At 55.5% G+C, this 22,275-nt stretch overlaps 2 protein-coding genes across 6 annotated transcripts; one reads left to right on the plus strand and one right to left on the minus strand.

The window, feature by feature from the left end:
- Window positions 1-213: 213 nt before the first annotated feature.
- STX1B (syntaxin 1B) lies at window positions 214-15,088 on the plus strand. Of its 2 annotated transcripts, XM_015542082.2 has the most exons (10): window positions 214-295; window positions 8,303-8,377; window positions 8,579-8,678; window positions 8,793-8,867; window positions 11,387-11,460; window positions 11,822-11,930; window positions 12,112-12,185; window positions 14,346-14,483; window positions 14,584-14,694; window positions 14,951-15,088. In XM_015542082.2, the coding sequence occupies exons 1-10, from the start codon at window positions 266-268 to the stop codon at window positions 15,029-15,031; spliced, it is 867 nt and encodes a 288-aa protein (XP_015397568.2). In that variant the 5' UTR covers window positions 214-265; the 3' UTR covers window positions 15,032-15,088. The 2 variants fall into 2 exon arrangements, with proteins under 2 accessions (XP_015397568.2, XP_042827675.1); XM_042971741.1 differs by lacking the exon at window positions 14,951-15,088 and having other exon boundaries at window positions 14,584-14,870.
- A 3,402-nt stretch (window positions 15,089-18,490) lies between these two features.
- HSD3B7 (hydroxy-delta-5-steroid dehydrogenase, 3 beta- and steroid delta-isomerase 7) lies at window positions 18,491-22,165 on the minus strand. 4 transcript variants are annotated; one of them, XM_007092169.3, is made up of 7 exons: window positions 22,005-22,163; window positions 21,483-21,654; window positions 21,117-21,272; window positions 20,762-20,870; window positions 20,351-20,450; window positions 20,028-20,190; window positions 18,491-19,537 (listed from the first exon to the last, which is right to left on the minus strand). In XM_007092169.3, the coding sequence occupies exons 2-7, from the start codon at window positions 21,646-21,648 to the stop codon at window positions 19,122-19,124; spliced, it is 1,110 nt and encodes a 369-aa protein (XP_007092231.2). In that variant the 5' UTR covers window positions 21,649-21,654; window positions 22,005-22,163; the 3' UTR covers window positions 18,491-19,121. The 4 variants fall into 4 exon arrangements, with proteins under 4 accessions (XP_007092231.2, XP_042827275.1, XP_007092232.2 ...); XM_042971341.1 differs by having other exon boundaries at window positions 21,483-21,650; window positions 21,995-22,163; XM_007092170.3 differs by having other exon boundaries at window positions 21,483-21,650; window positions 22,005-22,073.
- Between the last annotated feature and the right edge of the window lie 110 nt (window positions 22,166-22,275).

The raw sequence follows: 22,275 nt of genomic DNA on the forward strand, positions 1-22,275 counted from the left end.
CGGCTCCCGCATCCCTCCATCCGAGCCTGTGCCGCAGCCGCATCGCCACCGCAGCCCCGGCAGAGCCGAGCCCGGCCCAGGCCCCTGCCCCTGCCCGGCCCTCGGCTCGCCACCCCCGGCCCCGCCCCCGTCCGCGGGCCCCCCCCCAGCGGCTCCGGTGCCCCCCGGCGCCCCCAGACTCCGGCCTCCAGCACCGAGGCAGGAGGCAGGGAGCAGCAGCAGAGGCAGGAGGACGAGGAGGAGGAGGAGGAGGAGCCGTCGCAGGATGAAGGATCGGACTCAGGAGCTGCGGAGTGTGAGCTTGGGGGTGGGGAAATGGGGGGGCGGGACCCCAATATTGGGGGAGCGCGTGGGGGTGGAGTGGGGGAGGTGCTGGGACATGGGGGCAAATGATGGGACTGGAGGTTGGTAGTAGGGGCACCCCAGTATCTGGAGGCACCTGATGTCTCCAATGAACCTGCATTTTGGGGACAGCGGCTGGAAGAGGTTGGAGGCCATTAAGACTCAAGGGGGCAGGAGAGATTTCAGGGGCCTTGGATACCCACATTCCCAGGAGAGCCCTGGGGTCAAATCTGGGGATGGGAGAGAGTGAACATCAGGAGAGAATTGGAGGGTACTGTCTGTCATCCCCTGGGCAGATTTGCGGAATGAGAAAGATGGGGGCGGTTACTGGGCCAGGCTGAGTCTAGCGGGACCCAGATTTGGGGGGTGCTCTGGGGAAGGACACAGGTTGGGCCAGAGATGCCAACACCTGGCAGTGAATGAAGTGGATGTTTGTGTGTGCACGCGTGTGTTGCTCCCTGTGGGGAGGGGGCACCTCTCAGAGGCAGGGAGGGAAGTGGTGGCCTCAGGAGACAGCCAGAGGGCCAAGGCCTGAGATTGGGTGACCCCAGAGGTGGGAGTTGGGGCTGCAGAGGAGAGGGGGAGGAGGTTCCATGCACAGGGCCACGGAACTGGGTTTTGTGACATGGACTGCTTTGCTGAGGGGAATTGGGGCATTCTGAACAGTCAGGGGCAAGTTGATGTGGACCCCTGGTCTGCAGGCCTGAAGAGGCCTAGCTCCAGGAGTCTGGCCAGGCAGTATGTGTTTGGGTGACAGGGGGAGGAGGGCGGCACTGATGTCCGCAGTGAAGGCTGCTATTTGGAGGGGCTGGGGAGTGGGGGCTTGATGAGAATGGTTTCTAGGGTAGGGAGAATGCTGGGGGATTTGTAGAAATGACCTGGGGGCCCAGGAGGCAAAGCTGACAGCTTGCTCTGTGCTCCAGGCCTGTGGTGTGATGTTACTAAAGTACTAGCCCCGGCCATGATGTATCCTGATGCACTGGGTCTTTCTCAGGAGGAGCCTGTTGGTGGTTCCCTGCTCCCAGGGTTGTTACCCCATTTGACAGATGAGGAGACTGAGGTTTGGAGGTAGCAGGAACTTGTCCAAGGTCACCAAGCAAGTGGGTGGGAGGATCAGACTGGAATCTGGGTTTCCAGTCTGGCAAGTTGACATGTGTCTCTGCTTTTTTGGTCTTTGAAACAGAAGTCTGAACACTGGGGGTAAAAAGCTCTGTCTTTGGAGAGCCCCTGGATATGGGGGTGGGAAACCAGATTACAGAAAACAAGAGGAAGGGGCTTGAAGATAAGTGACTGTCATCTCTGGGGAAAGACGGGTTGGCAAATGAGAAGGAAGAAGAAACTGGTGGTTGAATAGGGAATTTTGAAGTTTTCTTTATTAAACTTCCACTGAATGTAAGGGTCAGGCATCTAGAAAATGGCAATAATAAAAACAACTAACCCCCTAGTGCCAGATATTGTTTTGAGTGTTTTATTCATATTTACTCATTTTGATCCTCACCTCAACCCTGGTACTAGTCTGATTCCATTTTACAGATAAGGAAATTGAGGCCCAGAGACATTAAGTATCAGGGATCAGCGTTCTGGATCAGAGTCACATAGCTAGTAAAAGGCAGGCAAGCAGCTGGCTCCATCACTGGTGCTCTAAACTCCCTTTCTCTCGCCATGCACTTTTCAAAGCAGGTTGCTGTTTGTAATCTCATTGGACCCTCACTGACCTCCTGGTAAGGTATGTGGACTAAGAGACTACCTCATTTTAAAGCTGAGGAAACTGATGCCCAGAGTGGTGAAATAACTTGCCCAAGGTCACACAGCCATCAAGTGAGGAATGTGAATTTGAACCCAGATCCCCTGCTGCCAGCACAATTCTATCACTCTAAAACCCAGAGAAATGGAAAGCCATTGAGGTGAGGTAGTGGTGAAATCGCGGTATTATTGGGGGGGGGGGGGACGGGGAAGCTCCAAGACAAGGATGGAAGGGGAGGCAGGGCATGGAGTCCTCTTCCACATGGGTGAGGGAGGCAAGGAGGCCTGTCTGCTGGGGCTGCAGGGGGTAGGCAGTGTTGGGGGGGTGGCATGGAGGGGTAAAAGGAGTTGGGTAAGTGCTGGTGGCTCTGGTGTTAGTCACAGCTCAGAGAGACTGGAGATTTGGGAGGGGCTGGGTGGGGTGGGGAGAAGCTGCCAGATGTAAGGAGTGCAAGGGTCTCCCCATCAGAGTTGAGAGCGAGGAGACTGGGAAGCAGGAGAGACCGGGCAGGGTGTAGGAGGCCTGGTTAAGAGGTCTCTGAGATGCTGAGAGTAGTGGGGGGCAGTAGTGGGAGGGGATGTCAGCTCAAGGGACCTGATCATCTTCCCAACATTACTTTCGAGTTCCCCTGGGAACTCAGATCTGTTTATCAAATACCCTGTGAGGGCACAGATTTGGAAGTCAGACTGTCTGGGTTCAAATCCTAGCTTTGCTACTTCCTGAGTCACCTTGGGTTAAGTTTCTTAACCTCTCTGGTCCTCAGTTTCTTCATGTTTGAATTGGGAGTAATAATAGTACCCGTTTGCAGGATTGTCCCAAGGATTGAAATTAGGTAATATCAAAAAGTACCAAGAAGGGGCCTGGGCACAGCAGGGCCCTGTGAGTGTTTATTATTCCACATTTGACTCGCTTGTTTCCCTTGAACCTCACTCATATCAGCCCCCTGGGATGGGCAGGATGTGACCCCTAATTTATTTTGGAGTAGATTGAGGGCCAGAGAGGCAACCGGACCAAGGTCAAACAGCTATTAATGGCAGAGCTAGTGTTGAACCAGGGTTTTCTGTTTTCCAGTTCACCAAGCACCTTTGGGCATGAGTTGGGAGGTGCTGGACTGGAGTGGAGGCTATGATGGGGAGTTAATCCGCTGGATTGTTGTCCCAGGGTCCAAGGAGCAGGGCCAGGGTCAGGGCCAGGGCTCAAGAGGAGAGAACGGGAGCAAGTGAGTTGGAGAGGAAGATTAGGGAGGGAGAGAAGCCTGTGGGGTTGCATGGTGGACTGTGGAGTGGGAAGGCAGGAGGCCTGGGGGGTGGGGAAGATGAGGCCTGTAGGGAAGGAGGCTCGAATTTGAGGCCGGGTGGGAATGGGGGCCGTTAAAGGACAAGTCACACACTCTAAGGACAGGAACTGAGTCATCTATGTAGTACTCAGGTATGGGATAGGCACAGTGAGGACTTTCAGTGGTAGGCCTGAAATAGCGAAAGAGCAGCCCCGTGTGAGAGGGCAGGGATCAGGAGAACCCTGGTGATGGACCGCTGCCCCCCAGCTGCACAGGGCGCATTTCTGCTGTGCAAGCACAGCAAGTTCACCCCTGCCTCAGGGCTTTTGCACTTGCTGTTCCTTCTGTTGGTCCCCCAGTTTTGAACACTCTTCCCTCTGCCTGGACCACTATTCCCTCTGACTTGAATTCTGTGTCATCAAATGTCACCCACCCCCAGAAAGGCCCTCCCTGACCATCCTGGGCCACCCCTGATAGCCGTTTCTCCCTCTCACTGGGTTCATCTCCCTCCTTGCCAGTTAGCATAGTCTGAAATCGTCTTGTTCATTCTTCGTCTCCCTCCGATAGAACGTCAGCTCCTTGGAGGTAGGACCTTCTTCCTGTCTTGTCCACCTCTGTGTTCTCAGCAGCAGCTAGAGAACTTGGCTCAGCTCATACATAGCTGCCAGGTGAATGAATGATTCAGTGGGGCACAGGGAGGATGAGGAAGGGAGTAGGTGGGTAAGGAGGGAGGGCAGAGCGGCAAGGTTGGGGGAGGGAGGGCGATGCTGGGTGCTGGGAGGGCAGAGAGGCCCAGTCAGGGAGACAGATGGACAGGAGTGGGGGTGCGGTGGAGAGAGGCTGCTGCCTCTAGATCAAATGATGTTTGCACCCCTGAGGAGCACCTGTGAGCATGTGTGTGCGGTGCGCGTTGGCACACGTGTGTTTACATACACACACGCACACTCTGACTTTTCTGTCACCCAACACCAGGCTCTCTCTGCCTCTGTGTTAGTCACCTTCTTACCATCTGTCTCTGATCTCTGATCTCTGACCTGCTAGCTCACTCTGTCCCCCTCCTTCCATCCACGCATCTGTCTCTGTGGTCTCCCCACACCAACGTACACGAGGGCCCTTGTATCTCTGATGGGGAAAGACTGAAGCTAGAGACTTGGATCTGATGCCCCCTATTCCCAAGGCGGTTCCAGAAGGTGCCCAGGACCTCTGCACTCTGTCACTTCATCCTTTCAAGCACTTGAGGAATTGGTGAGTAGGAAGAGCAGCGACTGTGAGTTTAAGCCCAGGTGCCGCCCTGTCAGCACCCCATACAGCACCCACTGGATAATCTTGAGCAAGTCACTTAATCTCTCCGTGCCTCAGTTTCCTCATCTGTCAAATGGGTATAAGAATCGTATCTACTTCATGGAGTGGTTATAAGAGACACTCAAGGCACTTTGGACAGGGCCCAACTCACTGCAATCTGTAAACATGTGTTAGATTTCTTATCTTCTTCATTTTGTATATGAGGAAACTGAAGCTTGAATTGTCTGTAAAGCAGATCGAGCGCATACAATCATCTTTTTCTGGGTAATCTCATCTGCGCATAGCCTGCATTCTTTTAGGCTGGCCAACTTCTTCCAGAAATGGAGGCCATGCTCATTAGCGAACATGCACACTGCAGAGCAGGGAGGGCCCTTGGTGCACCAGGCTGCCCTTTTTGCAAATGAACTGGGGCTCAGAGAAGGACTGAGATTTGCCTAGGATCACAGAATAGGGCAAGGGAAGGTAGAACTCCTGGCTTCCTGTCTGGGCTCTTCCTGCAGCCTGGCCCCTTACTGGTTATCTCCCCTGGCCACAGGAGTTCAGCAGTACTGGAGACACAGCAGAGCAGGACCTCGGGGACAGATCCTGGGATTAGCACCAGGCAAGTCAAGTCTCACCTCTGGCCTTATTTGCTGTGAAGCCTTAGGCAGGTCAGGCAACCTCTCTGAGCCTGTTTCTTCATCTATAACATGGGAGGGGCGGCAGGTAATAGCCAACCCTCACTAAACACTGCTTCTCTCTGGCAGCATTAGGCATTTTTCCTGCCTGGTTTCATTGCCTCCACCTGCCCAGAATTTGGAGTAGACGTTATCGCCATTCAGTGAATGCAGAGGCTGAAGCTCAGAAGGCAGAAATCTTATGGCTTTGCAGCTGCTAACCTGGGCAAGTTCTTCAGCCTCTCTGTGCCTCAGTTTCCCCATCTATAAAAGGGGGCTATAATAATATCTACCTCAGGAGGCTATTGTAAGAATTAAAGGGACAAATGTACACACAGGGCATAGAATGGTGCCCAGCTCGTTCTAACACGCTTTGTAAATGTTTGCCATAATTATAATTACGCTAGCCAGTGATCTTTATAGACTTTACATAAAGATTAAATGAGATAACAAGAATATAAGACCCATGTGGAAGGTGTTATTATAAAATAATATTTTCCTAGGATTTCGGGGCACAGAGCCTCACCCAGATTGGGCCTTAGCAGGAGCTGACCTGAGCGAGAAAACATGTGGTGGCAGAGTTGGTGGAAGGAGGTGGCCTGGTCTCAAGCCTTAGAAGGGGCCGTGGGGGAGGTCTGTCTTAGATGCCTATGATTTCCAGCCCATTCAGCCCAGGTGCCCTTGGACAAGTCACTTCCCTTCTCCCCCTCTGACCTCCTGTTCCCTCATCTGTGAAATGGGGATGCTGATATTTGCTCAGCCTCTCTCTCAGGGCTGTGTGGTGAGGATCCAAAGGGATTATAGATGGAAAAGTGTTTGTACCCTGTAGAGGATTATTAGCTCTCCGGCCTCTACCTTTCTTCTTCTCTCAAGGACAAGTCAACAGGCAGCCAGGGATGTCCCAGGGCAGAACCTAAGGGAACTGGCTCTGGAAACAACAGTAGAGAGGGAAATTAGACTTTAGAAAATCAAAAGTCAGTGTGGGAAAGGGACAGAACAGGAAAGTTCCCAGGCACCTGAGCCAGAGACACGCCTCATGACCAGTGGGCAGCTGGGCAGAGGGCCGAAGTCAGAGAAGTGGCGGAGGAATGGCTTTGGCTGTAGGGGAGGGAGACCTTGTGGGGCAACTGGCTTGAGGACACAGTATCAGGGGAAGCCAGTGGGTCCTCAGAGATGAGATGAGCATCCCAGAGCCTCTCTGGGCCAAAGTTTATCGGGATAGCCCTGGGTCTGGTGGAGACTTGAGAAGCCTGACGTCCTATCAGAGTCCCCGAGCCCGGCCTGGTATTACCTCTCCTTCCGAGGGCAGCTGTGGGCAGACGGAGGAGCCTCCCTTTCCCAGGGGATGTTTGGGATGGTCTGGAAATTAAATGTAAGTGCTGAACACATTTTCTGACATGGGGTGGGGCCCAGCGTCTGTGGGGAGAATCCCTTGAGTTCCATTTGGGCAGGAAGCTGGGGTGGCATTGAGAGTGTGCAGCTGGAGGGCTCCTCCCGGTGCTGCTGGGGCTCTGCTGATTCCGAGTTCACTTGGCTGCCTAGATTGCATCTAGGTCCCATCTGGCTCTGTCTAGGTTCGATCTGAGCTTGTCTGGGATCTGTCTGCCCCGAGTCTAGTTCGGTCGAAGCCTGTCTGGTTTCTGTCAGATCCTGTCTGTGATCTGCTCGGACCCTGTTGAGGTTCCGTGTGAGTGCTTGTCTTTAGATCCCAACAGGCTCTACCCCAAGTGGACACTTTTGGATCCTGTCTTGATTTCATTCAGGCTTTTGTAGTCAGATTATTTTGGCTAGGTTCTTTCTGGAGGTCCGGGTGAACTCTGTTTCAATTTCTACTGGGGCCGATTAGAGCTCCTCATGTAATTAAGCTTGGCAGGCTCAGCTTTTGTCCTCAGACTTCTGTCCCAAGCAGAGAAGAGTCTCAAGCCCAGAGTGTGTAGCACTGGGGAGCCCACCCTGTCCCCTCTCTTCTTTCCCAGCTCTGAATGAGTGTGCCGCCCTGAGGGTCAGAGAGGCACAGAGGGCCCTCCCGAATGTCCCTGGGGGTGCCACACGTGTCAGAGGGCAGCTTTGCCGTGTGTGGGTGAACGTCAGCATGTCAGCGTCTCTCCGTGTGGGTGTCAGTGGGCCTATTTCTGTGTGTCTTGTGTGTCAGCCCTTCTGTCCGTGTCACTGGTCTGTCTGACGGTGGCGGTGGCGGTGGCGGTGGCGGTGGCGGTGTGGGTGGGTAAATCCCTTTGTGTCTCTGAGCCCTGGGGGTGGAGGGCTGAGCAGCTGCAGGTTGCAACTGGGAAATCCAAGCAAGTGAGAGTAGGTGGGTGTGAAGTTGGGAGAGGCTGGATGAAAGAAGTGAATACGAGGGGCAGAGCAGCTGAGGGGGTGAGCGCAGGCAGCGGGAGGAAGACGCAGGGAGCCGGGGAGGTGGCGGTGCTGCCTGTGGCTCTCCTCCAGCCCTCCCTGGACTTGACTGCTTGCTCAACTTGGCGCCCGCAGCTGGCAGTGAAGTGACCTTGCACCCGGGATGTGGCTGCGGCTGGCAGGGTGGAAGCTGGAGGGGAGCAAAGTAAGGCCTGGGCAGGAGCGGCCGGAAGGGATGGTGGACAGGGTCAGGATCCTGGGCCTCCATTCCAGACCCCAGATGTTGCAAGGCTGACGTTTAGCCAGTTCATATGATACCGGTTCACAGCAGCTGTCCTGAGTGTCACCCACCTCCAGGGTGACTGGGCCAATTCCACCCTTGAGAGGGTGCCTTTTTCTGATTCCCTCCACCCTGTCCTTTGGGCTGTTGGCCACCTGGCTTCCGGGACCCCGTTCCACAAGAGAGCCAGTGTTCATTCTGACCGCTTGGTGCCCTTGCGTATGACCTGCATATGACCTGCCCCCCCGCATATGACCTCTCCCAAGACCTCTGCTCTGAGCCTAAAGCTGGGAGCATCAGACTCGGGGTAGGGACTGTTCATGGATTCTGCCTTTCTTGCCTCCCAGGCGAAAGACAGTGATGATGAAGAGGAGGTGGTCCATGTGGATCGGGATCACTTCATGGATGAGTTCTTTGAACAGGTAACTGAGCTTCCGATGCTCTCAGACCCAGAAGCTGGCCCCCAGCCAACAACTTCCTTTGCCCTGTTCCCGCCCCTGCTCTCCACTTCTACACCCCCTTGGCCCTTAGATCTTGCCCATTTACCTGAACCCTGACTGAGCCCCCGGGGTCCCCTGCCTGGCTCAGCGACTTGGCTGGGTATAGCTGATTTGCTGCTCCAGGTGGAAGAGATCCGGGGCTGCATTGAGAAGCTGTCAGAGGATGTAGAGCAAGTGAAAAAACAGCACAGTGCCATCCTGGCCGCCCCCAACCCAGATGAGAGTGAGTGCTGCTTCTGGGTGGCTGTAAGGGGGATGGGGTTAGACAAGTAAGGGAGTGGGGTAGGGGGTCTGGGCTCCCATCCGTACGTGTCATCCTCTCTGGCTCTGTCCCCAGAGACCAAACAGGAGCTGGAGGACCTCACCGCAGACATCAAGAAGACTGCCAACAAGGTTCGGTCCAAGTTGAAAGGTGAGGAATGCAATCCCCAGACTAAGGAGGAAAACAACTGTGCCCTCGTTGGACCAAACATGCCTTTCTATAAGGAACGTCTACAAATTTCCAGGACCCAGATTCCTAAACACTGAGAAAGCACAAAACCCCCAGATTCCCCTCCTTGCTCCAGATTCTTTGGAGAAAGATACACAACAAGGAAGTGAGGGAGGGGGGGTTTTGTCCAAGTTGCGTCTGCACTCTGCTGGATCCATCAGCATGAAGGTCCACCAGAAAATACAGTCTACCAAGTGGCTTTAGTTTCATTAAATCCTTATTTCTCCAGAACAGGTGCCGGGCCTAGCGCTAAGCACCCAGTAGGTGGGCTCAGCAAATGCTTCTGAATTGGTATCGTCGGCTCAGGACAGATTGGGCTGTGTGGCTGACATCAGGAGCTGGCAAGCTTTCAGGAGGGACCTGCCAAATGCTTATGTATTTGCTCTAATTTAAGGACTTGGGTGCTGGTAATAACCACCTTCCCTCAAAGCATTGTGGGTTGGGAACCTCCTTGTCTGCTGGTGCCAGGGGAATAGCAGTGTTACCGTGAGGTGGTAATTCAGTATCAGAAAACATTTGCCAGGCACCTACTTTGTCTGAGGCACATTGCTGGGCTTTGGGGAAGAGGTGTCATGTCAGATGCCTGGCCTTGAGCATACTAACCTTTGTCCAGAGAGAGGAGAACAGGGACTCCATGCCTTCCCCGAGTCAGTGGGAGGTCATGTGTGAGCCTCCAGTGCTGATCTGTAAAAATAAGCCCTCTTTACACTTGTGTGCTGGAAAGGAAAATGGCCCAAACTGGGAGCGCATTAAGTACAAATCCAGACAGACGGAGTTCAACTTCCATCATCAACTCAGTTCTGGACAGCTTCCATCATCAACACATTCCTCACCTCAACTTTCTCGTTGGTACAGTAAGAAAAACAGAAGCAATTTCAAAGCAGGTTTTTGGTTTTGTGTGTGTGGTTTTTTTTGTAGCAATTTTTTTTTTCCCCCTAAATGAAATCTTACAGAGAACTCCAGTATATACAGCACGTAAAAGTCATGCTGTTCTGGCTGTACTGGGGTTGGGAGACCCAGGGCCCTACCCGCCTCGCCTCCCCTTTACTCCTGGCAACAGTCCTTGAAGTTCTTTCTCAGAAGCAGGGTTCCATGGAACACCATTTAAAAATTCCTGGGCTCAAAGATTTCTTTGGGCCCATTGAGCTCTGACCTTAACACTCTCTATAAGACCAAGAGGTGGCTCCATGGATCATGAGTCCAGGAACAGACCAAGAAAGAACCCAGAGACAGTAGGAGTGATGTAGAGAAGCTGACCTTCCAGGCCTCCAGAAAAAGAGAGGAAATTTTCTTCTTCTCCATCTTTCTCCAGCCATTTTGGTGGCATGAGCTTGGGCTTTGTGTGTGACCTTGGGTCAGTTGTTTTACCCATTTGAACCTCAGCTTCTAGTGTAAAACATGGACTGAATTCCTAGGATTGTTGTAAGAAGTCAGTGAGGTCCTGTAAAGGCCCCCTCACTCCATGGCTTGGCTCCAGTCCCAAGTCTGATAATAGGGTCCCAGTACGGGCCGGAAGCTCTGACTTCCCTGGGTGTGTGTTCCTGTGCTTTTCCAGCAGCAGGTGGGCCAGAGGTGTCACTCAGTTACTGTGCCCACCATTGCAGGTAGGGGAGCATCGGGGGTGCTATTCAGCCCCATATCTCCCCTGCTGCCAGAACAAAGAAGTGATGTTCTCAAGAATGGCCTGGAGGCCCTTCCAGGTCTGGAGGGCCTGGTTGATTCATCCCTGCTGCATTTTCAGAGCACTGTAGATCTTATCACACACAAGCTCTTTTTTAGAAAATCTGAATGATAGATGTTAGGAGTGCATGATCCAGAAGCAGGAATCCCAGTTCATCTGTGCAGCTTTCCCAGAACATCTTGTAGAAGTGAGAATTCCCAAATTAGGGGTCACCTTGCAGGGCTGGGGGAGAGCTATTTTCTATTGGAACATCCCTCCCTCACCCTAGGATTTTGGAAGAAAAGGGCGGCCACTAGAACCTGACTCACCTGGAAGTGCCTGCCTTCTGCCAGAAAAACCTCAGGATGGGTTCCTGCCCTCTTTCCAGAGGCCGTAGGAAATGGAGAGTTCTCCACATACTGGAGACCCTCCAGTGGACTGGGCCCACACCCCCTCAGTGGGGTTAAGCACGAGTTACAGCTGTGGGACTTTCCAAGACCCAGCACTTCCTCCTGAACAAGTAGCCCCTTTCTGTCTGGTGACCCGCGAACCCTCAACCTCCCCTCCTACCTGCCTTCCAGACGCCCTGAAACGTCTGTCCCTCTATTCACCCGCCTCCTGCCCCTGCCCCTTGGATCCTCTATTGTCTGCCCTCGCCATGGGTGTGACATCTCTTCACAGGCCTGGGGCCTGCCTCGGGGTGTCGACCTTTCCTACGTCCCGGACCCCTGCCCCACATGCCCCGGGTCTCCCGCCGGTCACTGCACCCTCTCTCCCGTAGCGATCGAGCAAAGCATTGAACAAGAGGAGGGGCTGAACCGTTCCTCCGCGGACCTGCGCATCCGCAAGACCCAGGTAGGAGGTGGCAGCCTGGCGGGGTTGGGGGGGAGCCGGATCCGACGGGGGAGGACTCCTGGCGGGAGCCAGGCGAAAAGACAGTGGGCGGGCCAGAGCCGAGCAAAGCGCTGGGCGTGGCCAGTGAGGAGCCTGGGCGGGGTTATGGCGGGAGGGCGGGGCTGGGCCCTGTCTCCCAGCTCTGGTTGGGACCCCGCTGGTTAGCGAGTTGAATGGGGGACCTGGCGCGGGGGCGTCCAGGGACTAATTGTCTAGGGTTGGGATCGCAGCGCGAGTTAAAGAAGGGCCATAGGCCATCTCGGCTCTTCCCCCCTCCACTGCCTCCTTGACCCCTCCTGATGTGTCTGTACCCCTACCCTAGCACTCCACACTCTCCCGGAAGTTCGTGGAAGTAATGACCGAATATAATGCGACCCAGTCCAAGTACCGGGACCGCTGCAAGGACCGGATCCAGCGGCAGCTGGAGATCAGTGCGTGTGCCCCCTTTCAAAATCCCCAGGCTTGCCCCAGCCCTCTTCCAGGCCCTTCCTCTCCCTGGAGACCTTAAGGCCAGGTGGGGGGAGGGTGGGCTCCTGGGCCTCTGCCCCATCCCACTACTTCAGGCCCCCAGACTGGCCCAGTCCCTGAGCAGGGAGGGCTTTCTCTCCACAGCTGGAAGGACCACGACGAACGAAGAACTGGAAGACATGCTGGAGAGCGGGAAGTTGGCCATCTTCACCGATGATGTGAGCCCCGGGTGGGGGTGGGTCTGGTTTTGGAAAACATTTACTCTCTTCCCTCCCCAAGCCGAGGCCGAGCTAAGGTCCTAAATCCACCGTGGAATAACAAAGAGTGGGAAGCCAGGACCTGGAACTGGGGAATTCCATGGGAGCAGAGCAGGAAGGCACCCCCATAAAAAAGGCCAACCTTTTGAGTAACCAGATAATGTTCTAAGCCCTTTACATATTGACAGTTACCTGCTGCCTCATTCAGCCCTCACCACCACCCTCCGAGGCAGCCAGATTTCAGCGATGGGGTTAAATAACTTGTCTAAGGCCCCAGAGCCAGGATCCGGACCTGCGGTCTCCTGTCAGGGCTGGGGCTCTTCAGTGCTAAGATACACTACTCCCTCCTGAAGCGGGTCATTTCACCAAATGACTAATTTGCCTACATGGTGAAAAAAATTTTTAAAGTACCAGTTTTACTTTTGCTGACATTTTGCACCCTGCCCTTGTCATCTTCAGTGTGACTGGATGGGCTTCCCCACTGTAGTTCTTTCTCTTTGTAGATTTTGCCTTGGCCTGCCCAGTTCTGTCTCCCTGCTTCTGCTGGCAGAATGGCTCTGGTTTAGATTTCTAGACCAGAATTCAAGTATGTTCAGTGACTATCTAGCAGTTTTTAGTAAATTGTTATTTAGAGAACTGATCTTTGTTAAATTAGCTTTGAGCAATTGATTAGGGCCCGTTAACCTGGAGCCCTCCCAAACAGCTCTGCCCAGTCTCTCTGTCTGAGAACGGAGAGGAGCTTGGTGGGTTCCAAAAGGACAGAACTGATCCCCGCCAGCAAAGCCACCATAACTGCAATGCAAACGCATCATTACAATGCAGGGTGGTTGGGATCTTGCCTGAGGGATGCCCTGCCTGCAGACAGGCCCTAAGGTAGTGGTTAACTACTGGAGTCAGGGAAAGATTCCTGGGGGGAGTAGCATTGAGCTGTGCTTTAAGAAACAAGGAACATTTGGACATGGTGAGATGGGCAAAGGGCCCACTAGACAAAGGGTACAGATTGAACAAAGACAGGGAGAGGGAACCACTTGCCAAACAGCCATTGAATGATTTGGGCTCATAGAGGATATGTAGGAGATGAGGGCAGAAAGGGAGACTGAGCCCTGGCTAGAGTAAAGGTGTGTAACCTGTGGTGGTGGAGAGTGGGGAGGAATAGAGGAGAGCCCTGGAGGGTTTTAGAGCAGAGGAGTGGCTCCTCATGGAGCCTGAACAGTGAGGAGTTTGGGAAGAGAGTGGCCTGGCTCAGGCCAGGTTGTCTGCGGGGAGGAGGTATATCTGATTGTGGGTTGGGATCTCTTCCCCTGACTCTTGAGGGCTACAGTGCATTTCTTTTTTTTCTTTTTTAATGTTTATTTATTCTTGAGAGAGAGAGAGAGAGAGAGAGAGAGATACAGAGAATGAGCAGGGGAGGGGCAGAGAGGGAGACCCAGAATCCGAAGTAGGCTCCAGACTCTAGGCCCTGGGCTGTCAGCACAGAGCCTGATGCGGGGCTCGAACTCATGGACCACGAGATCATGACCTGAGCCAAAGTCGGACGCTCAACCGACTGAGCCACCCAGGTGCTCCAGTGCATTTCTTTATTAGTTCTCCCCCATCTAATGTCACAGGGGCTCCAGAGTGGGCACTCTGCCTTCTCCTCTAGTCCTCCTCTCCTACTTGCTTTCACTGTTGTGTCCTCTTTCTTTACTCTGTCTGCCTTTGACCAGATGGGTGCCCCCGAAGCTAGTGGTGGCTCTGCACCCCTATCTCTCTCCTCCCTGGGCTTCCCAGATGTGTGTGTGTTAGAGGAAGCCCTGGGTGAGGTGGTGGGCTCAGGTTGGTTTTTATTTCTTGTATCTTAACAGGCCTCTTTTAGTGCCTTACTGTGTGCCAGGGACTGTTGTAATCAGCGTATACATATCAACTCAATGTGCACAACTGTGGGAGTTGGGCACTGCTATTATCCACCTTTTCTAGGTGTGGAAACCGAGGCCTAGAAAGGTTAAACGGTTTGCCCACAGTTAGAGCTGGTAAATGACAGTTGGATTTGAACCCAGATGCTCTGGCTGCAGAATCCAAACTCATGGGAGTTAAGGGTGGTCTGCAGCTCCTCCCCCCTGTCCCCCACCCCCATTGCCCTAGATCAAAATGGACTCGCAGATGACAAAGCAGGCACTGAATGAGATCGAGACGAGGCACAACGAGATCATCAAACTGGAAACCAGCATCCGAGAGCTGCATGACATGTTTGTGGACATGGCCATGCTCGTGGAAAGCCAGGTACTGCCTTTCCCGCACATTCTAGGAGTCTGCCCTACGTCCCTGGGGTTCTTTCCTTTAGCCCAACCCCTACCCTGTCCTGTGCACATCTCCTCTGCAGGGTGAGATGATTGACCGCATTGAGTACAACGTGGAACATTCCGTGGACTATGTGGAGCGAGCTGTGTCTGACACCAAGAAAGCTGTGAAATATCAGAGCAAGGCCCGGAGGGTGAGCTGGGGCGGGTGGGCCTGTGGGACAGGTGGGCTGGGCTGAGCGGTCGGGGCAGGGCTCAGGCCAGGGCTGAGGTGAGTGATGAAATCCAGAGGGAGGCCTTATCTCTGGCTCTGACCTCTTCCTTTTTCTGTTTTCTCTCCCCTCCTCTTTTTCCTTACACCTGCTTCCCCATCTTTCCCTGCATCTGTCTGTCTCCCTTTATCTCTCTGTCTCTCTCCTCCTTCCTCCCTGTCACCCTTTCTGCCTGCAGAAGAAAATCATGATCATCATTTGCTGTGTGGTGCTGGGGGTGGTCTTGGCGTCATCCATTGGGGGGACGCTGGGCTTGTAGGCCCCCCCATCTCTCCCAGACCCTTCCCCCACCACATTGGGAGCAATACCCCCACCATCCCCTTCCATCCCCTGCTCCAGGCTCACCCCCAAGACAGACCCAGGCAGCCCCCCCTTCCCACCCCCCGTCAGACCCTGGAGTCCCTGGACCTCACCCCGCCATGGACCACCCCTGCCCCCGCACGTAGATAGCAGCAGGCGTGATTACACATGCACACCAACATGCATGCCGCCAGCACATGCTCGAGACGTGTGGACACCCCAGCGTGTGTGTGTACGTGTGTAGATGTGTGTAGAAACACCAAATCACCCTTCTGCCCCCCCCCCCCCCGCCTCAGGTCTGTGTGTCTTCTGAGCTTCCCCCTTTCACTTGGGTTGTTGTGTGTAGACTGTGGCCGGGTATAACACAGCAGCCCACCAAGCCCCGCTCTGTCTTCTGTGAATAGATGCGTGTGTGTGTGTGTGTGTGGCCACAGATCCACAGACGCACAATTCGCGTACATGGAATTTTGCGTTTGAGTGTTTGAATCCAACACAACAGCACTTCTTCCACGGATCCCCACCTCCCCCATGTCTGCTATAGGTAGGGCCGGTCGTGAGTGTACAGACGCTCACACTCACATTCCCAGAGGATCCAGGTGGGCCCAGACACACATAGGCCATGGCAGACACCCCAGTGTGATGTGAAGCAAACCCTCCTGGCTTAGGCACCCCAGGGGCTGGCACGTGTCCCAGGGAGCGTGTGTGTGCATGTGTGTGCATTGTGAGCCTGTGGAGTTTAGCCAAGGTGAGTGGAAGTGTGTAAATAAGCTAGCTCGGCCTGTGTATACGTGTGCATTTCCCCCAGCAGGTAATGTGAGGAATACGTGTGTGTGTGCGTGCGCGTGTGTCTCAAGGACGTGCCTGAAATTTGATGGGTCTTCTCCTCGGACAGAGCTCTCCATATTGTGCACTGGACACCCATTTTGGGTAGGCCCAAAAATACACATTTCTGTGCTATGTGGAATACGTCTGTGTGAGAGTGTGTGCGCGTGTGCCCACGTGTGTGTCTAGAGGCTTTCTACATGGTGTGTTTCTGCCCGCCTGTGTGTTATATGCACACACGTTTGTCTTTAAAGACGCGTGCCCCGTCCAGGTTTGTTTATCTGGACGTATCTGCCCTCTCCCTCTCTCCCCAGAGCTGCCGACCAACATCTGGTGTGGTCACACACCGTCCCATCAACATTGTGCAACTGCAGCTTCCTGCCCTGCCAGGTTTCAGAGCCCCTGTGCACACGTGGCCACACGCCTGTGTTTCTCTGTGTCTCTGCCAGAGGGTAGACCTTTGTTGAGAGCGGGTGCACCTCGGTGTGCTCACGCATGTCCGGGCTGAGGGGGCCTCGTGCGGGGGGCCCACTGAGGCACATACATACACACAGGAACATGCGTGCTCCCACAGGCGTGGTGCCCTTTCAGGCTGCACCCACTTGCATGTAGATGCCACCCAAAAGGGCTATTTGTGGGAAATGTTACTGACGAGGAGAATGTCAAGGGCCACCCCAGACAGATCGAAAATTAGGGCATTCCTGCCTTCCACACATTTACCTCCGAACTGGCCAGGGCTTGTCCTCACCACCACATCTGACACTCTGGACTCTGACTCAGGGACTGGAACTGTTATTTCAGGAATACTGGAATGGCCGGTTGGCAGCAGCCACTCAGGGTGAGCCGAGTCCCAGGACCCATCCCCTGCCGAAATGTTGGCAATAGCTATCCCCCACCCCCTTGCCCGTCCCCTGGGTTGAGATTGAAGGTGAGGGCACAGGCCCGAGCTTCTGAGGGTGAAGAAAGGGCCCACTCCTCCCTCACTGTGTAGACAGCACATGCACTATGCGTGGAGGGTTGGGGGGTAAGGTTGGTGGCCGGGCTGCAGGAGATGCATGAGCAAAGGACCCACATATACAGGATTGAACACACAAGAAGTACGCCCTGCCCCAGGGTTGGGTGTGTGTGTGCAGATTGTCTCCTGGGGTCCCACTTCATGTGATGTGGTGTGTGTGTGTGTGTGTGTGTGTGAGAGAGAGAGAGAGAGAGGGAGACAAAGACACAGGGAGACAATGCGGATGTGACCTTCTGGAACACAATACCCCTCCCACCCTCACCCAGCTCAAGTAGCTTGACCCTACTTGAGCTGTGTGAGCCCTGCCTGTGTGACGCCAATATATGTAACCCCCAAGGTGGGCTCTGTTGAGGAGGGGAGCCTGTCTGTCCCTTCCAAGAATGTCCTTCTTCAGGACAGGCAGTTTGCCCCAGTGTCTGATTACAGCCCTCCTGCTCCCCTCTCAGGCTTCTTTGGGGACATCAGAGCAGGCCCCAGCATCCCCACCCTTTTTCCTTCCTGCTGCCTAGCCAGGACACCCTTGTGGCCCCGGTGTTTCCAGAATTCCTACAGCCTTGGGGCCACAAGAACGAGGGTGGAGCCACGGCTGGAATGATGCTGTTGCCTCCTTGAGTGGTATTAGGCCCATAGCTGTCCATTCCTGGGTCTCCATTGGACTAGAGGATCCCCGAGGGTCTGCTGTGCCCCACCTTCTGCAAGTCCCACAGGTCATATGATGTGTTTGCTTGTTGGCTGCCGTGTCTGTACGTGTCCTGGAATGTTGTCTGGGGGCTGGTGGCTTTTGCATGTTCTTGGACGAGTGTGCTGCTCACCCTCCGTGCACCTACGACCTCCAAGCCCATGTGTGCCCTGTGGGTGGTCCTGGGCCTGGCCAGGGCTCGCTGCTTCCCCGTCCCCTTTCTCCCTAGCCCCGCCTCTCATGAAGCACACTGCGTGTCCATCCCATGTGCCTGTGGGTCGATGCACGCTCTTGCCACGCCTTGAGCGTGTGTACATGATGTGTTCTATGCATTCACCCTGTCCCCCCAGCCTGCCCCGCAGAGGACAAGATGGGTGGCGCCCGGCTCCCTTCTTCCCCCCACCGCCCCCTTCCCGCTGTGCAGCCGTGTGCGTTGGCGTGTGTTTCCGTGTCGCTGGCGTGTCACGTGATGTAGCCGTGTTTGCTGACATGAGCCCTTGCCCCTCCTGTTTCTCCGTTGGTTTCTAGAGCTCTTTCCCTTTCCTCCCCAGAGGGGACAGGACTCCTGGGGCCTGGCTGGGGGCCCAGAGCCAGGCCACCCTCTCCTGTTAGCCCTCAGAGTCCCATTTCTCTCTATTGGTGACCAAGTTGCAAATGGATAAAACACAGGAAAATTCTGCCCCGCCCCCTGCCCTGCATGTCCTGTCCCCAGAGCCCCCCCACCCCCACCCCCACCCCGGGCCGGGTCGGGCCCCGTGGGACGGGAGAAATAGCAACCAATCCAACAGCGGGCGTGCTGTGTGCTCACTTCCTTCTGTCCCCACACGGGACGGGCGCCGTGGGGAAGGGGGAGACATGGTGGGAGGCGGGAGGGAGACCTGGACAGGCAGATGGGCACAGGCTTGGATAAGGAACTTTAATCTAGGGCTTGGCCAGGTACAGCATTACCAGGGCATCCTCAGGCAGAGATCGAACATTACTGCAGGAACTAATTTGGGTGGAGGGGTGGGAAGAAGGGAAAATACACAGATTTGCGTAGGCTTCATTGAAAAGAGCTGTCCAAAGGTGATCAATGTTTGAAAATAATGGGACTGTGATCCCTGAGGGAGGGCCAAAGGTGGTGACAGGAGCCAGAAAGTATCTTCACTCTGAATCCAGGCCTGAGGGTCACACCTGGACACAAGAAAGCCAGCATGAAGCCCATGGAACTCCTACTCACTTCCTGCTCGAAAAGCCAGAAATGGGATGGGCAGTCGAGAACATCAGGGGAATCAGACATCCGCCAACCAGCCATCAGGCCTGGGTTGAGAGTGAAGACATGCCTGCCCCAAAACCCTGCCCTAGAACTTAGACGCATCAGGACATGGACTGAAGGCTCATGGGATTAAAACTGTGGAGAGCTGTAGGATAACCAGTGTGGCACCAGACCCCTCTTCCAGCTCTAGAATGCAGCCTTCCCTCCCCACCCAGGGTTTGAGGGCTCTGGACCTGGATGGGTGTGCCATGCTGGGCTCCAGGGCCCCAGCTCCACTGCTAAGGGGCTGAACCCTCCACGGCCTGTACCCAGCGGATGGTGCGGGTCCGGCTGTCCTCCCACGAGAATAGGGGCTTGTAGCCGAAATGGCGCTGGGCTTTGTCGGTGCTCACGGTGAAGGTGGTGTTGGCCACGGCCAGCGTGTAGGGGTTGAGCAGGGGGGCGTAGAGCAGCAGTGGCCGCAGCAGCCACTGCAGCAGGGCATTGAGAGTAGCCAGGAGCATCAGCAGCCAGTAGGGCACCAGCAGGCGGGTGTCCACCAGCCGCAGCCCACAGGGGCCCAGGAACTCCATGTTGAAGTCCTCGTAGCTCTTAAAGGGTGATTCGTCATAGCAGAAGTACACCTGGCCGCCCATCAGCGCAGCTCGCTGCTCCAGCTCTTGGGCTACCAGCACGTGCATCCAGGCCACATTGCCTGCCAGTGGAGGAGGGGAGGCGAATGTGCCCCTGAGTGCCCTGGAGACGACGCAGACGCTGCTCTCCCCTGGGCAGGCCCGTGTCCAAGCCACACCCCCTCCGTGGGCTCACGTAGGCACGCCCACATAACCACAGCGCGGGTGAAGGGTGCTTTCTCCTCTGCCCTGTAGCCACTTGCCCTCCTGGGCCGGCCTGCATGGATGCTACTTCTTCTGCTGGCCCTGTGTAGATGCTGCCCCTGTCCTCTCCTGGGGAGAGGCCGCTCCCGTAATTGCAGTCCTGTCCTCAGCCTGTGGCATGTTTTCTACGTTAGCCTTCCCAACTCACACAACTGCAGTTTCCTCCGCGGCCGGCGCAAAGCCTGCACCTCCGTCTACTCTGGTCCACATATGGCTCACCCTTTTCTAGCCAGGGCACACACCGCCCACCCGGGACCACATGGGTCCTGCCCTGTTCTTAGCCTGCCTGCTGTGTAGGCTGGGCCTTACCCACATAGACCCGGCTGTGCTCCACAGAGGCTGGGATGGCCCGGAAGAGCCGACCCCCCAGACGAAGGCCCTGGTGGTAGAAGTCCCTCATGATCTGGTGGCCTTCGCCGTAGATGCCAGTGGGACGCAGGGCACATGTCACCAAGGCCAGTCCCCCATGGACCTGGGGGCAAAAGGCAGGCACGGCTAAGACCTAGGACCCAGAGGCCTGAACTGGCCTCCTCAACCTGGAGATTGGATACAAAAAAGTCCTGCTGGCCCTGGCTCTGCCTCTGACCAGGAGCCCTCCACACCCCCACTTTGTGTCTCTTCTCCTGTCTCACCTTCCTTCCATTGGCTTCCAGGACCAGCCGTTCAGCTTGGGCCTTGCTGCAAGGGTAAGGGTGTCTGTGTATTGCTTCATATGGGGTGTCTTCGTTGCCCCTAGTTGGGGGAGAGGGAAAATTCTTTTTTTTTTAATGTTTTACTTATTTTGAGAGAGAGAGAGAGAGAGAGAGAGAGAGAGAGAGATCAGGGAGGGGCAGAGAGAAAGAGAATCCCAAGCAGGCTCCATGCTGCCAGCGCGGAGCCCGATGTGGGGCTCGACCTCAGGGTTCGTGAAATCACGACCTAAGCCCAGATCAAGAGTGGGACCCTCAGCCGACTGAGCCACCCAGGTGCCCTGGGGAGAGGGAAAGGTCTTAATGCTGAGGGGAGATGGGGCTCTTACAGTATCGAGGGGAACCTCAGCTTACCTGTAGAAGGGGTGGCCTTTGATATTGGGCCCCACAACTTCCATGCTGCTCGTGTAGACCAGGAACCGTGTTCCAGTCTGCACACAAGCCTCAATCACGTTTTTTGTGCCTGGGAGAGGTGGTGGGGAGAGGGTGTACCCGAGCTAAAACTTCCTCCCTCTCTGCATCTTTCCTACCCACCCCCATCCCCAATTTGGGTGAGGGCCCGTGGCTTCCTTCCCCAGGTCCCACAGCAGGTCAGTGAGGGCTGCTGACCTGCTATTACAGGGGCAGGAGTACCCAGAGGACAGGTTTCCACAGGAGGATCACAGAAGTCAAGGTCAAAGAGGGGGTGGGGAACAAACAGCCACCTCACCCTGGACGTTGACCTCATAGATGGTCTCAGGACTGGCCCTCCCAAACACATCCACCAGCCCAGCTGTGTGGATGACCACGTGGGCTCCAGCTACAGCCGCTGCCACCTCATGGGCCTGGGTCACATCCCCCTGGATGGCGGTCACCTGCACGGGCCCTGGTAGGGATAGGAGCAGGCAGAGGCAGTGTCAGAGCTGGGGCCACCGGCCAGCTGCTGGGTTCAGCCTACACCCTCGGGAGCCACATGTTCCCAGCGTGACTCATTCATCCCATCCATGTGCACCGGAAGACATAAACAGGCATCATCTTTTCCACCACGGCAAAGGGAGTCCACCCACCACCCCCGTTCCCTCTGCTCCACGATCACCTGTCTTCAGCTCCTCCAGCCAGGGACCCAGGTGCAGGTCAAAGACCCGCAGCTCATAGAGCCGGGGTTCCCGCTGCAGTAGCATCCGCACCACATGCTCCCCTAGGAAGCCGCAGCCACCTGTGACCAGGTACACCAGCTTCCGGGTCTCCGCAGAGTCTGCCATGCCTGGCTGGGGAGGAGAACTGGAGTTGCCTGCCATCACCTACCCCAGTGCCAGCAGCTCACCTGTTACTCCTAGACAGGGCCTCTGGCCCAGTGGACTGGATCAGCGATCCAGGGGCCGGAGCTGCTCTTGGAGGCTGCAGCGGCCAGGCTAACCCACCCTCTGACTGCAGTTAGTGAGATAAGAAGGGGGAGGGCCTGGCATTTGGGAAGGGCTCAGGGTTTGAGCTGGAGGGGGAGGTTCTGGGACAAAAATGGAGGGTAGGAGTTAAGGGGCTGGGAAGGAAGGGAGAGGGAGATGGGGAAGACTGTAACTAGGGAAAGGGACCCGTGGGCCCCGGCATCACCTCTGCCTACCTGCAGCCACAGTCCCAGGGTGCCCAAACTGGCCACCGGAGGAGGGACCCTCTTCTCTCGGCGCCTGGGCCAGCCAACCAACACACCGTCCCCTTCCGCTTGCTCCTCCCTCCTGGCCCATTCCAGGAACAGACACCAGCCCAGCCTCCACCCCTCTGTCCCCCGCACTCTTGCCATAGGGCGCCCCCTGGTGGCCACTCTGTACTCCACTGCCATCTGGTTCCAGCAAAGAACTTGGGGAAGGGGCTGGGGAAGCCAGAACCAGCTGGGT

Source organism: Panthera tigris, chromosome E3 (genome assembly GCF_018350195.1).
Source record: "Panthera tigris isolate Pti1 chromosome E3, P.tigris_Pti1_mat1.1, whole genome shotgun sequence".
Classification (NCBI taxonomy): domain Eukaryota; kingdom Metazoa; phylum Chordata; class Mammalia; order Carnivora; family Felidae; genus Panthera; species Panthera tigris.

Coding starts and splice junctions, on each gene's coding strand:
- STX1B (XM_015542082.2), top strand. CDS start 266: ATGAAGGATCGGACTCAGGAGCTGCGGAGT. Junction 11,931..12,111: donor CCAGCGGCAGCTGGAGATCA/GTGCGTGTGCCC, acceptor TTCTCTCCACAG/CTGGAAGGACCACGACGAAC. Junction 12,186..14,345: donor TGGCCATCTTCACCGATGAT/GTGAGCCCCGGG, acceptor CCATTGCCCTAG/ATCAAAATGGACTCGCAGAT.
- HSD3B7 (XM_007092169.3), bottom strand. CDS start 21,648: ATGGCAGACTCTGCGGAGACCCGGAAGCTGGTGTACCTGGTCACAGGT. Junction 21,273..21,482: donor GCTGGAGGAGCTGAAGACAG/GTGATCGTGGAG, acceptor TATCCCTACCAG/GGCCCGTGCAGGTGACCGCC. Junction 20,871..21,116: donor CTATGAGGTCAACGTCCAGG/GTGAGGTGGCTG, acceptor CACCTCTCCCAG/GCACAAAAAACGTGATTGAG.